The following is a 16,368-nucleotide window of genomic DNA, read 5'->3' as shown; positions in this document are numbered from 1 at the left end:
GGAAGCCACCAGTTATTTTCTACTGTGCATATGGTACTTGGAAAATTCTGCCTTCTTATATTTAAAATTTTTAATCTTCCCAATAGATTTAGATGCCTCGCACGGAAGTCCTGTGTTTAAAAAAATTTTTTTAAAGGGGACTTTGTCCACATATGATACTTAGAACGATGCCTTGCCTCTATAGTAGGCATAGAATGAATCATCCTTGAAGGAAGGAGATGTCATCTTGTCCCTGAAGTTTACAGCACATGCTGTCATCTAGGTGGATGTGAAAGAGACCCGTCAGCCTGTCACTTCTCATGCCCTCTGTCGTGGTTCTCACAGTGGGAGTGGTGGCAGCAGTCCTCCGGTCATGGGCTTGGTGGCTGTTTGTATCGGCAGGCCGTACATTTTGGTGGACCCTCGAGTTCAGTCTCACTCTTACATTCCTTAAAATTGTTGGGTCACGTGCCATCTTTTTCAGGTGATTTTCAGGCCTAATTTGCTTTTAAAATCTGTACACTTCTGTCTGGCCTAGCACCTCCCTTCTTTTTCTGAAGAAACAGCTTTGGAGCGAGTCTGTATAAAGATTTTATTGGTGAAACTTAATGCTAAGAGTTGTTGTCCCCGTGAAAGAAAAAAGTGAAGATGGCATGAAGTGTTGAATGAAGCAACTTTTAAGTGTATTATGATCATTAAGGGGGTCCACTGATTTTTCTAGCTTGGTGTTTTTTTGTTTTGTTTTGTTTTGTTTTTTTTTTTTTTTTTTAGTAAGACACTTCCATTTTCAGCTCATAGTTTCCTGCAGCGTACTCTTCAAATTATTGTAAATTGACTTCTGATTTATATCTGATCTTCCATACTTTGGGACTTGCTCTTTTCCTCTTCATGGGTATCTTTCTATTTTAGGACATCCTTTTGTTTCCAGCATCTTTTTTCATTCTGCCAGTTACCTACAGTGTCTTTGTTTAGTAAGAATGTGAGCTTTCTCTTCTAGCTTATGTATAGTGTTTTGTGTTTGAAACTCTTTGAAAGTGCTTTTTTCCTATATTATAAATCTTTTATAACTCCTGTTTGATTGACTTTTGAAGTATTCACCCAATATTGCTCTGGAAGCTTATGTCATCAAGGCTGCTGGCTTCACTGGGATGACATGTACCGTGTTCCAGAAAGTGGCAGCTACTGACCGGACAGGCTTTTCTGACTATGGGAGGCGGGATCCAGATGGAAACCTGGATAAACAGCTGAGCTTTAAGTGCAACGTTTCAAATACGTTTTCAAGTCTGGCTCTGAAGGTACGTTATATTCTGTAATCATTTAAGGCTTTACAGTTAGATTAGAATACAGTCGACCCTCCGTATATGTAGGCTCTGCATCTGCGGACTCAACCAACTGCAGATTGAAAATATTCAGTCCAAAAAAAAAAATCCCAGAAACTTCCAAACAGCAAAACTTAAATTTGCTGCATGCTGGCAACTATTTACGTAGGATTTACATTGTATTTTCAGTTATTTACATAGCATCTGCACTAGGTATTGTAAGTAATCTAGAGATGATTTAAAGTAAGTATACTGGAAGGTATGCCTAGTTATATGCAGCTGTTATGCCATGTTAACGTGAGAGACTTGAGCATCCATAGGTTTTGGTATCCGAGGGGATCCTGGAGTCAGTCCTCTGTGGATATGGAGGATGACTGTACTCAGAACGTTTTGCTTTGCAAAGATAACCATACTAAAAGTTATTTGGAGGGAGGGGATATTGGTATTGCCTTTGCTGTTGTTTTGAAAGAAATTTAGACCAAGAAGGGACACATCATGATTTTCATGGGCCTGGACATTTTTGCCCTCTGGACCCCTTTCTCCACACAAATATGTCAAAATTATATTTCACAACTGCAGGGGCAAAAAGATGAATATATTAATATTACATATTAAGACATTTTCTTTGACTTCAAAGTTCATTTTTATGCTTCTGATTTTAAAGAAAAACATTTTCATAGACCTCCTTAAAGTATTGTGTGCCCTTGGCTCTGGGCCTAAGGGGAAAATCCAGGCATTTAATCAGGCAAGCTGTAGATCAAAATTTTTAGCACAGAAGCGCAAGCATGTGATGTGTGTTCACAAATTGTGTGTTTTATTGCAGTACGCAAAATTAAAAGCATTTTTACTGATTTTTAAAATTTGCGGTTCAGGCGTGTTTCATTAAACTGCATTGAAGCAAACAGTGAAAGTACAATTTCAACACCCTAATGGAATCACGATTTTTTCTTGAGCTTTGTGTGGCCATGTGTAACTATGTTTTTGGTAGTTTATAATTACACAGTGCTTTCTTTGTTTCTGGTTTGTTCCTGAATTATGTCACAAACAGTATTCCAGTCATTTTATGCCTGCATAATAGTCAGTGAAATAGGTATTAGGTGTCCTGGTACACTGTGGAGGCTCAAATATTGAATGAATGAATGAATGAAGAATTAATATATTTTGTCATACTTTACCCTGGTGACCTCCATAAGGAGAGCCAGTTTGCCTAATTTAATAATAGTCCAACTTCCCCCACTGCCCAAGACAATCTCAACTATGTCAGAATGTCTAATGATAATATATTTACTTGACACCATATATTCAGAGGAAAATTGGCAAGATTTGTTACTCTTGGCTGTAAGAGAGTATTTGACGCAGCTAGCGATGCTACTCCTTAATGCCTGCTCCTTTTCTTAGAGTGTTTTTTATTGGTAAAAACATACCACAAATGGCATCAAAACAGCATCACACACAAGCCCATGAGAGGTGTATGTCTTTTAGGAATACTTAAAATTGATGAACCCTTCTATCTTAGATGATCGTCTAAGAGAAATTAAAAATGATGAAACCCAACATTTCATCAACCTTACAACCTATCCCTTTGGGTAAGGAGAGTTTCTACCTGCTGAAGTAGAAAGCTTTAAATGAATACTCTCAAATTTTTTAATTTCATACTGTTCTATCATTTTAAGATCATCTTGGTGGCCAGAAACCAGGGACACATCACACTATTATTCATGCTTTATCAATGGACATGCTTAAACCTAGTGAAAACGGAACATATCCTTCATGACACAAAATTAGTTAAAAATTTTCATGTTGAGAGTACCAAATGCCTTAGCATTTTAACAGGAAACTTTTACATTGTAGACTTTATACTATGGCAATTTTTACTCTTTTTGCCTTTTTTTTTTAATGCCTTGAATATACTAACTAGACATCTTGAACGTCTCATAATTGATTGCATTACCCTTGGATGGGAGAACATGCTAGCATAAGAAGTTAAACCCACAAAAAGACAGTCCTTAGCAGTAGGAGCCTGGCTTGAGTTGCTTTCTACATATTTCTTGAATCTTTATTGTCCTGTCTTTATTACCTTCACAGCCCAGATTGGACTTCCGTTCTGCATTGCCCACGCTATCATGAGCTCCTATTTAGCCTCTGTGTCTCCAGGCTCTTCTTAAAAATTCATCCTTCTCATACAGATTGGTCTGCCTAGGGCAGTCTTCAGCCAACACGTACCAATCCAACCATACCAGTTAGTAAAATATTGAAGTACTTCCTTACCCTCTAGCGAGTAGCTGCTGCCCCAGTCCCCTGAGTCTCCTCAGCTGGCGTCCTGGTCCTTCCTCCAGGAGCACGACCCAGTCTGTCCACCCTTTAGCAACTGAAGGGCTGGTACCTACAGAGCAGAGGTCCTGTACGAGACTTCCCCTCTGAGGAAGCTGCTCAGATTGTTAATATTGTGAATGTTATCCCTGCATCTACCCAACACGGAAATGGACCTTGCATATCCCACAATAAATGGTGTCCCTTGGAGGCTGGCTGTCAGTTAACTTCATCATTTATCTGCCCTTGTCTAGTAACAGAAAACTTCCCTTGTTGTCTCTTCCAACTACTGGCCATTCTTAGGCCAGGCTTATGCTCATATTTCTACTAGACTCCCTTCTCCTCCTCTCCCCTCCCCACCTCCTTGGTTTGATGATAACACACAGCAGAAATGTCAACTTCGAGAATCTTACCTAATAGCATTTGGTCTGTCCTCACCTCTTCCATCCTCATCTGAATTTCTCTTCCTCGCTTTGCCCATAACACTCTGCTCATCTCAGGCATTGCATGTTACACGCAGGAGCCAAATGGGTTTCTTACAACTCCTGGGTTGGACTGAGGGTTACTCGAGGTCAGAGCTAGTGCTTGATTCATTGATGAAATCCAGTGCCTGGTCTCAGTCCTTCAGCCAGTTGGAGATTGAATTACCTGTCATCTGACCCTTAGAGCACCTAATCTAATTTTTTTCTTAACCAAATGCTTCCTTCCACTGTTGCTACCATAATTCAGATTTGTTAGTATCCAAAATATTACCTATTTTCGATTAACTGCTAAGAGCCTTTAGTAGCTGTTGGTGCTTTGAATTCAGCTGTTAATGTAGCCAGAAAGAATTGGTTCTTTAAAATTTTCTTGACTGGAATTTAGAAATCAGGTTTTCTTTATGCATCCCATATTTCTCTCTTCCCATCTAGGGCTTTAGCCCAGCTGAAGTCCTTTTAATTTCCAAGCCAGTCGTATAGATCGTCACACTTCCTGCCTTCATATGTACCCTTTTTCATGCCCCCAGTGTCCCCCCTGCTTGGGGAGATCCCTGCTACTGTCTCCTAAGACTCCATTCGGTTGGCAGCTTCCTTCTCTTCCTCAGACAGAATTCATCATTGCCTGTTAGCTCTGTAGTGCTTTATTCACTGTCTAGAATAATTAGAAGCTGGTATGCTGGTGAGTTGAGTTATAGTGAGAGGCCAGAGGATATGGTTACCTAAATGTGTTCATATTCGGCTCCCCCACTTAAAAGCTATGAAACCTTGGGCAAGTATCTTAACCTCTCTGAATGTCAGTTCCTTTCTGTTACATAGGGATCATGAAGTGATACTAAACTCAAAGGGTTATTGAGAGGGTTTAATAAGGCAAATACATAGACATTTACAGCAGTGCCTGGCACAGGGTTAGCACTTAATAAATGTTAGCTCTTATTGTTTTATTATTGTTGTTGTCTTTTCCTTGCTAGATTTTTAATATTTGAGGGCAAGGACAATGGCTTATTTCATTGTATATCTCTAGATTCTGCACAGTGCCATGCACAGAGGAAGGAAACATCCAATAAATGCCGTTGAACAAAAATTAACAGCCAAACTTAATTCGCAAAGAAAGTCAGTTAAAAAAAATTCTAAAGGCAAACATAACCCCTGTTAATCTTCAGTGGTGAGATAATCAAAAGGTGGAATGAAGTTAATAACTAATTATACACAAGAAACTAATTAGGTTGTATCATAACATCTATCTGTTTAAAATCTAGTGAGTAGATAGTCAAGGAGACATGAACAAATTACTGTTTTTAATCAGCTGGCTCTTTGACCCATTCTAATTTAATTTTTAGAATTCTAGAGACTTAAACAAAATTAGGATTTCAGAAAATTTTGATTTATTAATTACGTAGTGTCAGAAGTCCAGATTGTTTCATAAGGAATGATGTTAAAATCTAGTGAAAATATATCTGTTATGATACTTATCATTTTCTTCTTTTAGTGTCATTCTAAATAAGGAAATATGCATGAATTCAGCAAATAAATTCATGATTAGAGCTCTATGGTAACATTATTTCATGTGTATATAGTTTGTCAATTTTTTAGTATTGAAGTTAAAACTAAAGCTGAGTGGGCTTCCCTGGTGGCGCAGTGGTTGAGAGTCCGCCTGCCGATGCAGGGGACACGGGCTCGTGCCCCGATCCCGGAAGATCCCACATGCCGCGGAGCGGCTGGGCCCGCGAGCCATGGCCGCGGAGCCTGTGTGTCCGGAGCCTGTGCTCCACAACGGGAGAGGCCACAGCAGTGAGAGGCCCGCGTACAGCAAAAAAAAAAAAAAAAAAAAAAAAAAAACTAAAGCTGAGTTGTAGAAGTCAAAACAAGATGAGGTTTTAGATGATTGTTGGTAAGTCAATTACTTTAAGGCATTTTTTTCTCTCCCCAGCCTCCAGATAACGACCTGCCATACTATGGCAGTACAGGCAGACCTCGGAGATATTGTGGGTTCGGTTCCAGATAACTGTAGTAAAGCAAATATTGTAATAAAGTCATACAAGTTTGTGGTTTCCCAGTGCATGTAAAAGTTATGTTTATACTATACTGTAGTCTATTAAGTGTACAGTTGCATTATGCCTAAAATACAGTGTACAAACCTTAAATTAAAATATACTTTATTGCTAAAAAATGCTAACTGTCTGACAACACAGGGTTGCCACAAACCTTCAGTTTGTTAAAAAAAAAAACCACCTCCTGCCCCCCAAAATGCAATTATCTGTGAAGTGCAATAAAACGAGGTATGCCTGAAATAATAATAAAAATACCACCCACAGTTCCATAGCCTTTTGTGCTTGTCATGGTCATGATCTCCTTTGGTCCTCATAATCATTTGTTAGGAAGATCATTAGCTGCACGTGACAGATGCAACTCACAGGGTAGACAAAACTGTGCAGTGTTAAGCAGCTACTACATGGTGAAGCTGGGATCCAAATTCTGGTTTCTTCTTTCAGATCCCATGTCCCTCTCCCCATGGGTGGCATAAGGTCTTCAATAATAGATGTTAGATACCAAAAACGTGTCTTTCCAAAAGTTTTTTTTTAATTGAAATATAGTTGATTTACAATGTTGTGTTAATTTTTGCTGTACAGCAAAATGATTCAGTTATACCTGTATATACATTCTTTTTTATATTATTTTCCATTATGGTTTATTACAAGTTATTGAATGTAGTTCCTTGTGCTTTACAGTAGGACCTTGTTGTTTATCTATTCTATATATGATGGTTTGCATCTGCTAACCCCAAACTCCCAGTCCATCCCTCCCCACTCCCCCTCCTCCTTGGCAACCACAAGTCTGTTCTCTATGTCTGTGTGTCTGTTTCTGTTTCATAGATAAGTTCATTTGTGTCATATTTTAGATTCCACATATAAGTGATATCATATGGTATTTGTCTTTCTCTTTCTGACTTCCTTCACTTAGTGTGATAATCTCTAGTTCCATCCATACTGCTGCAAATGGCATTATTTCATTCTTTTTTATGACTGAGTAGTATTCCATTGTATATATGTACCACTTCTTTATTCATTCATCTGTCGAAGGACATTTAGGTTGTTTCCATATCTTGGCTATTGTGAATAGTACTGCTATGAATACGAACATAGGGGTGCAGGTTGTCTTTTTGAATTACAGTTTTGTCAGATATATACTCAGGAGTGGGATTGCTGGATCATATGGCAGCTCTATGTTTAGTTTTTTAAGGAACCTCCATACTGTTTTCCATAGTGGCTGCACCAACTTACATTCCCACCAACAGTGTAGGAGAGTTCCCCAGAGGTTTTTAGGAGAGATTTTTCTGATTTATTAGCTATAATTCGTATGTTTTATATCTATTTCCATTGCTGTAATCCATATGTTTAAAAATGAATATATGGTTAAATGAAATTATTACCTTTGTGTTCTTGTCTTCAGGCTAACTGGCAAAAAGTATAATCACAGTAAATGTAACAAATGTGTTCCTTGGTGATTTTTTTCATTAGATTTACAACCTTTTTGGAATAAATGATCAGTACTTCTTTTAAGGAGATTAAATATGCAAGTGTTGCTTTTTTACTATAAAAATTAAATATTATTGATATAGGTGAAGTTTGCTTTTCCAGCACCCCAGGCCACCCCAGGGGACCTATAATTATTATTTAGTAATATTCTTTGTTGGACTTTGAAAGATGTTTTAGAAATCGTAAGTGTCTAACAGCCTTGAATTTGTAGCTCTCATCTCTCAGGGATCTGTCCGTACACCTGAGGTTTTTCATTTGTTGTTGTTGGGATGGTTTTACAAGTTTAAATTTGTGTAGAAAAAAGCTTATACTTCTAGAAAGTATAGTTGTCATTTCCTTTTTCAGCTCTTTTAGAAAGTAAAGTATGACTTCTTTTTTTAAATTAATTTGATTTATTATAAAACTTTCCCAGAGAGCTACGCTTTGTTTTCAAGTTATTTTGTGTTCACAACAGAATTATTTTATGAATTTTAAAGTACTTAAGCTTAATAAATGTCTGGTATGTAACAGTTCCTCAGGATTTTGACCTTCTAATTAAATCAATCTACTGATGTTTTTCCTTTTTCACATGCATCCTTGTATACTTAGGAGAAATTTATATACTTGATAGAAATATACTATATTAGTGAATGAATTTATAATAAACTTTGTTTTCCTATCAAGTTATATTTGTGAGAATAGTAGAAACCTTTTTATATGTTTTCTTAGGTGAAGTATTTCTACTGAATATTTTCTTGGCATCCTCAATTTAAAAGTAATATTCAACTGTCAATATTCAAACTTCTGAAATACTTTTTCCAACAGATATTTATGGTTATTTGCTGTGTTACAACATTGTTCTAAGCACGGCAGTTAAAAACTAAATCTGAAGTCAATCATTTGCTTCAGTAGAACCTTTTAAAAAAATGCCACACAGACTTTCATTAATTTCATAAACAATGGGCTATTTTAATGAATACTAGTGCCAGGAACTATTATTAACATAGGCTATCCAAAAATAAATGAGATTATCTGCATTCAAAAATTCTCTTACTCTAGTTAAGAGGAGCAGACAGTGAGATACACAGTGCTACTTTTAAGTATTAGTTATCATGGAGCTGTGTACAGAATGCTGCATGAGTCTAGAAGAGGGAGCACCTACCTGTAAAAGCAGTATCTGGATGAGTCATGTAATTAATCATCCCCCCAACCAAAAGCCCTATTTATAGAACTTTGCAGCGTCCTTCTCTTGGCTGCCAACCTTTCTCATCCCGATCCTCTATCCTTTGCATTGCCAGCAGAATTAACTTACTGAAAATCAAATCTGACCAGTTTGAGCTTACCAAATAAAAGAATCATGGAGCATTTCAGCCAGAGATGCTGACATGTGCACAGTGGCATTTAAAAATAAGATTTCAAAAAGTGATAAACTCATTGTGGCCCAGTCTTGTGGTGTAGTGAGTGTTAGGGGACGAATTTGGGACAAGGAAATTAGCCAAATTATATGGCATACTTAGGATTTTTTGGCCATAGTTTCTAAACATTTGGGAACCAAGGTGTTATTTGAACTGAAGTAACAACAGATTTGTTGAAGAGGAAATTCTGTTGGCATTGTGTATGTTGGATTGGAGAGAGAAGTGAGTGCCAAGAGAGCGGCTTTGTGATGTCTTTAAAATAAGGACGTTTTTAGATAATTATTTGCCTCCCTGGTGTACAGATTCATTTTTTATGAAATGCTGAATAATTTATAATTTTAAAATCCCTAATAAAGAAATCTGAAGAACAGCCAGTGCCCAGCCAGAATTTTCACTTTTTCCTCTTTGTTACTGTGTTTTCCTAAATGTGATGTGTTTCTTAGTCTCAGTCTTCTGCTAAAATAAGTTTGCTGAATCTAAACTTCTATTATGTTTGTGCATAATTTCTTTCTTCTGTCGTTTGACAGTTGGAATCCATCATAAATCACCTTAAAGTTTCATAAGCCCAAATTAATTATATTCACATTTGTGATATGCTCCCTTTGTGCTCATTTACCATATTTTGTCATTGTAAAATTCATGTGAAGAGTGGTCACTGGGATCCCTGTTCTGTTTAATGCTATCTACTTCAGCAATGTACATTATCAGGAAAATTCACTTTATAGCTTGAAATAATCCCTTGTTCACTACTTTAGCACTCTGAAATAAAGTTTGCTTTTTCTTCATTTTCTACTTCTTTTGTTCTATGCTATTATATGATGTTTAGACATTTCACTTAACGGATAAATTGTTCTAACTATTAAATTTCACATACCTACATTTAAAAGCTATATTCAGCATATAACTAGACAACATTCATAACTATCTAAAATACTCCTGGTTTTTACCTACTAATATGACAACTCTTCTTTATTTTTGTTTTTGTTTTTTTAATATATTTTCAGAATACTATTGTAGAGGCTTCTATTCAGCTTCCTCCTTCCCTTTTCTCACCAAAGCAAAAAAGAGAAGTCAGACCAAGTGATGACTCTCTCTATAAGCTTCAACTCATCGCATTCCGCAATGGAAAGCTTTTTCCAGCCACCGGGAATTCGACAAATTTGGCCAATGATGGAAAACGGCGTACAGTGGTTACCCCAGTGATTCTCACCAAAATAGGTTTGTCTGTGGCATATGTCATCCTGTAGTCACTGGACAATACGATTTTATCATGCCCTGTTCCTAAAGATGTTTATTTTTGTTCCTTCTCATTTTAATGAGTCACTAGTGAAGAAAAGGTATTTGGAGAGTTCCCATTCGTGGATAAGTTGACATTTAATTGTTTATGAAGTTTGTTTCAGAAATATTTTTATTTCCCATATCCTCCAGATGGTGTGAATATCGATACCCACCACATCCCTGTTAATGTGACACTGCGTCGAATTGCACACGGAGCAGATCCTGTGGCCGCTCAGTGGGATTTCGATTTGCTGAACGGACAAGGAGGCTGGACGTCAGATGGGTGCCGTATACTCTGCTCAGATGAAAATATCACCACCATTCAGTGCTACTCCCTTAGTAACTATGCGGTTTTAATGGTACGGCAGTCGTTAACGTTATGCATAAACACTTAAGTATTCTCATTTTTCCCTATGCGTAGTTAAGCTCAAATGAAGATTGTTTTTTTTAAAACTTTTGACATAAATTGCTCTCTTTAAGTAAGAGGCAACTTTTGGTGTAATTCTGAGTTTAAAGGGAAATTGAGTTACTACGAAGTGAAATGTATGGGATTGAATTTGGCATAGGAATTTTCAGTAAACTTTGTAAGCAAATCCATTCAACTAGACCTTGACCTTAAAATTTGGAAACATCTTGGGTGTATGCAGTCCAACTCTCAACCCAGAAAGCGTGACTCATTTGCCGAAAGATGCACAATGAACAGTGAGAGGTTTTCCTTCTTTGCCATCTAGTGCCTTATCCGACTACACATCATAATTTTTAGAGTCCTTTTGAATTTAGAGTAATGGTGATAATTTCAGTATAGTTGCTGCAAGTGACAGTATTGACCCAAATATCTTCAATTTTAATGCTAATCAAGTTAATGTCTTGTGTTATTTACCATTTTACATGTCTATTAATCTTTGGTAGAATAACCAGTTATTAATGTATAGGAACAGATCTTTTTATTAATGAGTCATTTAAGTGAATCTGATTCCTGAGTTGATAATTATGAAATTAGCCATGCTAGTTTTTATTTCATATTGTGGTTATTATAAGATACTAACATCCTGGAGTATGTATACATGCATTCAGAGCATAGTGGAAGGAATTACTGATGACTGTGAAGGACATTTCCCAGCAATGGCTTGAGGCTAGCCTGGGAGTGAGGAAGCCTGCATTCTGATTTCTGCCTCCAGCTCATCTAGAAAGTATTTTATCAAAGCACCAAATAATCTTGAAACGTGATATATTTTACTTTAAGTGAAGTATTATTTTCTTAAAAAGACAAAAGAGCGTCTACCACTGGAAATGGTCTTGAAGCAAGCTTGAAGTAGAGTAGATTTTCCTCAATTCTGTGTTTTAGTTTTCTCTTTGCTCCTCAACTTAGGATACATTACCTAGTGTCCCAAACAGGCAGAGGAGTAAGTAGATTATCTGGCAGGGAGAAGGATTAATGTGTGTGTTACTCAGCCCAGATGACAGTGGGTAGAGTCTACATTAGCAAAGACTCAGCTGTGTTTATATCAGTCATCTGTCCTTTTGGGCTTAAAGTTAGTGTTGATAGTTTAGGACTCTCTTCACAAATAGATGTTTGATTTCTGTAAGTCTGAGTCTGGTTTCTGTAAGTTCACATTCTGTTGTTTTGTAGTCACCTTTCAAAGAAAGCTTGAAGCGGTAATTAAAATATGAAGCCTTTTCTCTTTCAGTTTGAAAGTGTTTTCCCATTCAGGTTTTGATTATAAAATAACATGAAACTGAGAAGTACTGAAGGAGAAGTAAGAGAGATGCAGCAGCATCTGAAGTTTTTTTAGTAGTTAACTAGAAAAAGTTGGGCAAGAGAAATGAAATGCAGACACACACAAAAGGCATTTTATAAGCTTCATTGTTAAAGACATGACACTGTACCATGTGAAACTTTTAGTTTTATTTAATTTAATACCAGTTTAAAACATCTATTTTTGAACTTCCTAGCTATTCAACAATTTAAATTAGCATAATCCTTTTCTTGAAGGAATAAGCTATTCTTTTATCTTTCATACTTTTAATCTTTTAAAAAATGTGATACACAATTCTTTAAAGCTAAGAAATAGCACCAAGATTTTTTTCTATTTTCAAAGAATATCCTTTTGCTTTTCTTAAATATAGCTGTGCCACCTAGAGGCAGCAAGATGAGATGTATCGGAAATTGTTGACAGAATTGTAATAAAGTTAGTATATGGAATTTTTGGAGTTGCTAATGAAACATGAAGGCAAAGTTAATGAAATCATACCTACTCTTAAATAAGTCATGCCTAAGATAGAAGAAATAGCTTTAAAAAATTAGAAGTCAACATCTTTTTTTCCTTGCCTGACACTATTTTGAACAATAGGTAAAATGCTATTTTTCTTGAAAACTGCCTTAATATTGGGTTTTATATAGCAAGTCTAAATTCCTGTTTTGGCAGCTAGCCCATAAAACTTTTCCTGCTCTGTTTTCAAATAATTTTGTATTTAAAAAATGATACAAAAGAATGTATTTGTTTGTAAATCTCAAATAGATACCATAGTTTGGTTCAGTAGACATCCTGCGATAGCCATTTATATCCCAGGTTCTCAAGGAAAAAAGTTAAGTAGAAACTGGGTTTGTTTGAATGTTATGATCGGAAATAGCCAATTGAGCAGGAAACTTTCTAGGAGCTGGGGTCAGTAGGGAACAAAAAAACTGAATGAGTAGGGCCGAACTATTTATGATAGTACTTACTACTTAATTGGTAATAGTAGTGAAGTTAAAATAATCACTATACCTTGATTCCCCTTTTGTTATTGTATTCACCTAGAAATACATGAAACCAGAGCGCACTCATTTGTTTTTACACGTCTAGTTTTTAAACTTTGTTTATATAAAACTTGCTGAATGAAAGTGAACTTTGGTTTCATTTACTCTATAATTGAACGTGAATGCTAGCAATGTTTTTGTTTATATAATTCTTAAGTAGGTACTACATTCACATGGATCAAATGTTTCAGTTATTTCTAACACTGAGGTACAGTGAAAAGTTGAACTCCCGACCCTCTGTCTTATCACCTCTTCTCCACAAAATAGGTAACCCCTGATTAGTTTTTTACAGATTATTGAAGAGATTTTCATGTATATTACAACAAAATGAATACATGGTCCTGTTTTCTTCCATTTTTATACGAAGGTTGCATGCTACAAACGTTTTAAACCATGCTTTTTTCCGGGAAGCAGTATATCTTATGACAATGATAATGATGTCCATGGAACAATATATCTTATGCTGCTGCTGCTATCTTATTGAAGGTGGTATTTTTAGGATGATATGAGGGTGGTGATGGCAGTGGCTAATTTTCATTAAGCATTTGTATACCAGGTGCTCTTAAGTCTTTATGTGCATTAACCTATTTGGTCGTCATGACCACATCATGAAGTATACTGCTACTATTATTACCCCCAGCTTACAGGTGGAGAGACCAAGGCATAGAGAGGCTAAGGACCATGACCAAGTTTTCAAGGTAGTTAGTGTTGGAATTGGAATTTAGGTTCCAGAAATGTCTTCTTAATCCCACTACTAAATTTCCTTTCTGAAAGTTTCCATATCAGTGTTAAAGAACTTTCTCATTCTTTTTCACCTCTGAATATTATTTTATGATCTCACTATAATTTATTTGCATATTCCTCAGTTTTGTTTGTTTCCAATAATTTCCGTGTACAAAATTATTTTACACATTAGAAAATCTGCAGGATAAATTATCTGAAGTAGAATTGGTAATCAAAGGGGGACCAACACTTTCCTTTTTTCATTAAATTGAGCTAATTGAGCAATGTGCACAGACCTTAACTATATAGCTTGATATTTTAATCTGTGAACACATATTTAGCTGCCATCAAGATAAAGACTTTTACTTGAGCACTCAGAAGCTCTGGTATGTTTCTTTCTAGTTAATTTCCACTGTCATCTCAAGAGATGACCCTTCTGATGTCTATCACTGTAGATAAGTTTTTCCAGTTCCATATAAGTGGAAATATACAGCATGCAGTCTTTGTGTCTGGTTTCTTTCCCATCATTACATCTGTGAGATTCATCTTCGTTTTTTCATGTGGCAGCAGGTTATTCTTTTTTTTTTGCTGCATAATAGTCCATTGTGCAAAGATATCAAAATTTGTGCGTTCTACTGTTGATGGGTATTTTGGTTGTTGCAAGGATCTGGTATCAAGAAAAAGCTGCTGTAAATATTCATGCACATGCTTTTTGATGGACATGTGCATTCAGGAGTGGAATTGCTAGGTTGTAGGCACCCATATGCTTTGGTAGGTAATGCCATACAATTGACCAAAGTGGTTTTATTGGTTTACAGTCTCACCAGTAATGAGTTTTAATTGCTCCACATCCTTGTCAATGCTTGATATTGTCAATCTTTAGTTTTCGTCTTTCGTTGTGTTGTGATTGATCATTGTGGTTTTAATTTGCCTTTCTTTGGTGACTAATGATGTTGAGTACCTCTTCATTTTCATATTGGCAGTTTGGGTGTGCCCTTTTGTGAAGTTATTGCTCAAGTCTTGCCAGTTTTAATTTAGTTGTCATTTTCTCACTGGTTTATAGGAATTCTTCATGAGTTCTGAATAGGAGCTCTTTGTTGGATTTATGTGTTGCAAATGTCTTCTCCCAGTTCATGCCTGTTTTTATCAATTCAACTGCCAGAACAGAATGCCACAGAGTAGATGGTTTACAAACAGCAGAATTTTTTTTTTTTTCACAGTTTTGGAGGCTTATTTAAGTCCAAGATCGAGAAGCTAGCAGATTCGGTGTCTAATGAGGGCTGGCTTCCTGATCATAGATGCTGTCTTCTCTCTGTGTCCTCTCATGGTGGAAGGAGCAGGGGAACTCTCTGGTATCTCTTTTATAAAAGGACACTTATCCTGTTCATAAGGGCTCCATCCTCATGACCTAATCGCCTCTCAAAGGCAGCATCTCCAAATAACATCACATTGGAGGTTAGATTTCAACATACGAATTTTGTGAGGGGGACACATTCAGTCTATACACATGCCTTTTTCCTTTTTCTTTTAATGTTGTCTTTTTATGAGCAGAGTTTCTAATTTTTCTAAATTTTTTTAGTTGTACTTTTTTATGTCCTATTTAAGAAATCTTTGCTTATCCCCAAATCATGAAGATATTTTCCTTTGTTTGCCTTAAGAAGCTTTAAATGTCTTTTACCTTTCACATTTAGGTCTGCGATTTGATTGGAATTGACTTTTGTGTATGGTGTGTGGTAGGAGGATTAAAATCTTTAAATTATGCTTTATTTCATAGGGGAAAAATAAAAGCAACATAGACGTCATAGTCTTGGGTTTTTTTTGTTTTTTGTGGGTTTTTAAAAATAATTTATTTATTTTTTTTGGGCTTCCCTGGTGGCGCAGTGGTTGAGAGTCCGCCTGCCGATGCAGGGCACACGGGTTCGTGCCCCGGTTCGGGAAGATCCCACATGCTGTGGAGCGGCTGGGCCCGTGAGCCATGGCCGCTGAGCCTGCGCGTCCGGAGCCTGTGCTCCGCAAGGGGAGAGGCCACAACAGTGAGAGGCCCACATACAGCCAAAAAAAAAAAAAGCTATAAAAATAATTAATTTATTTTTTTTAAGAAGATGTTGGGGGTAGGAGTTTATTAATTAATTTATTTTTGCTGTGTTGGGTCTTCGTTTCTGTGCGAGGGCTTTCTCTAGTTGTGGCAAGCGGGGGCCACTCTTCATCGTGGTACGTGGGCCTCTCACTATCGCGGCCTCTCTTTTTGTGGAGCACAGGCTCCAGACGCGCAGGCTCAGTAGTTGTGGCTCACGGGCCTAGTTGCTCCGCGGCATGTGGGATCCTCCCAGACCAGGGCTCGAACCTGTGTCCCCTGCATTAGCAGGCAGATTCTCAACCACTGCGCCACCAGGGAAGCCCTTTTGTGGGTTTTTTTACATTTTTGATTTCAGATCTATTTTAAAATTTTATTTTATTGTCAAACTCTTAAAAATACTTATACTCTGACAAACAGAGGGTACCCCGAGATGTTCTTCTTTGGACTTCCTTCCATTATTCAGATCCTGGTGAGTTTAA

At 36.9% G+C, this 16,368-nt stretch overlaps 1 protein-coding gene across 4 annotated transcripts in view; it reads left to right on the top strand.

Annotated features, from left to right (window-relative positions):
* Positions 1-16,368, top strand: part of ADGRA3 (adhesion G protein-coupled receptor A3) — a 120,168-nt gene that overhangs the window by 84,865 nt on the left and 18,935 nt on the right. For 2 of the 4 annotated variants that reach the window (XM_082611088.1, XM_082611086.1), the window contains 3 exons: positions 1,071-1,274; positions 10,019-10,232; positions 10,443-10,651. In XM_082611088.1, the coding sequence (XP_082467214.1) occupies positions 1,071-1,274; positions 10,019-10,232; positions 10,443-10,651 (627 nt within the window). The remainder of the gene's footprint in view (positions 1-1,070; positions 1,275-10,018; positions 10,233-10,442; positions 10,652-16,368) is intronic. The other 2 variants (XM_082611089.1, XM_082611087.1) reach the window with 2 other exon arrangements.

Source organism: Mesoplodon mirus (assembly GCF_964341445.2).
Source record: "Mesoplodon mirus genome assembly, chromosome: 2".
Taxonomy (NCBI): Eukaryota; Metazoa; Chordata; class Mammalia; order Artiodactyla; family Ziphiidae; genus Mesoplodon; species Mesoplodon mirus.
Note: the sequence above shows the minus strand (reverse complement) of the source record. Positions and strands in the feature narration are given on the sequence as shown.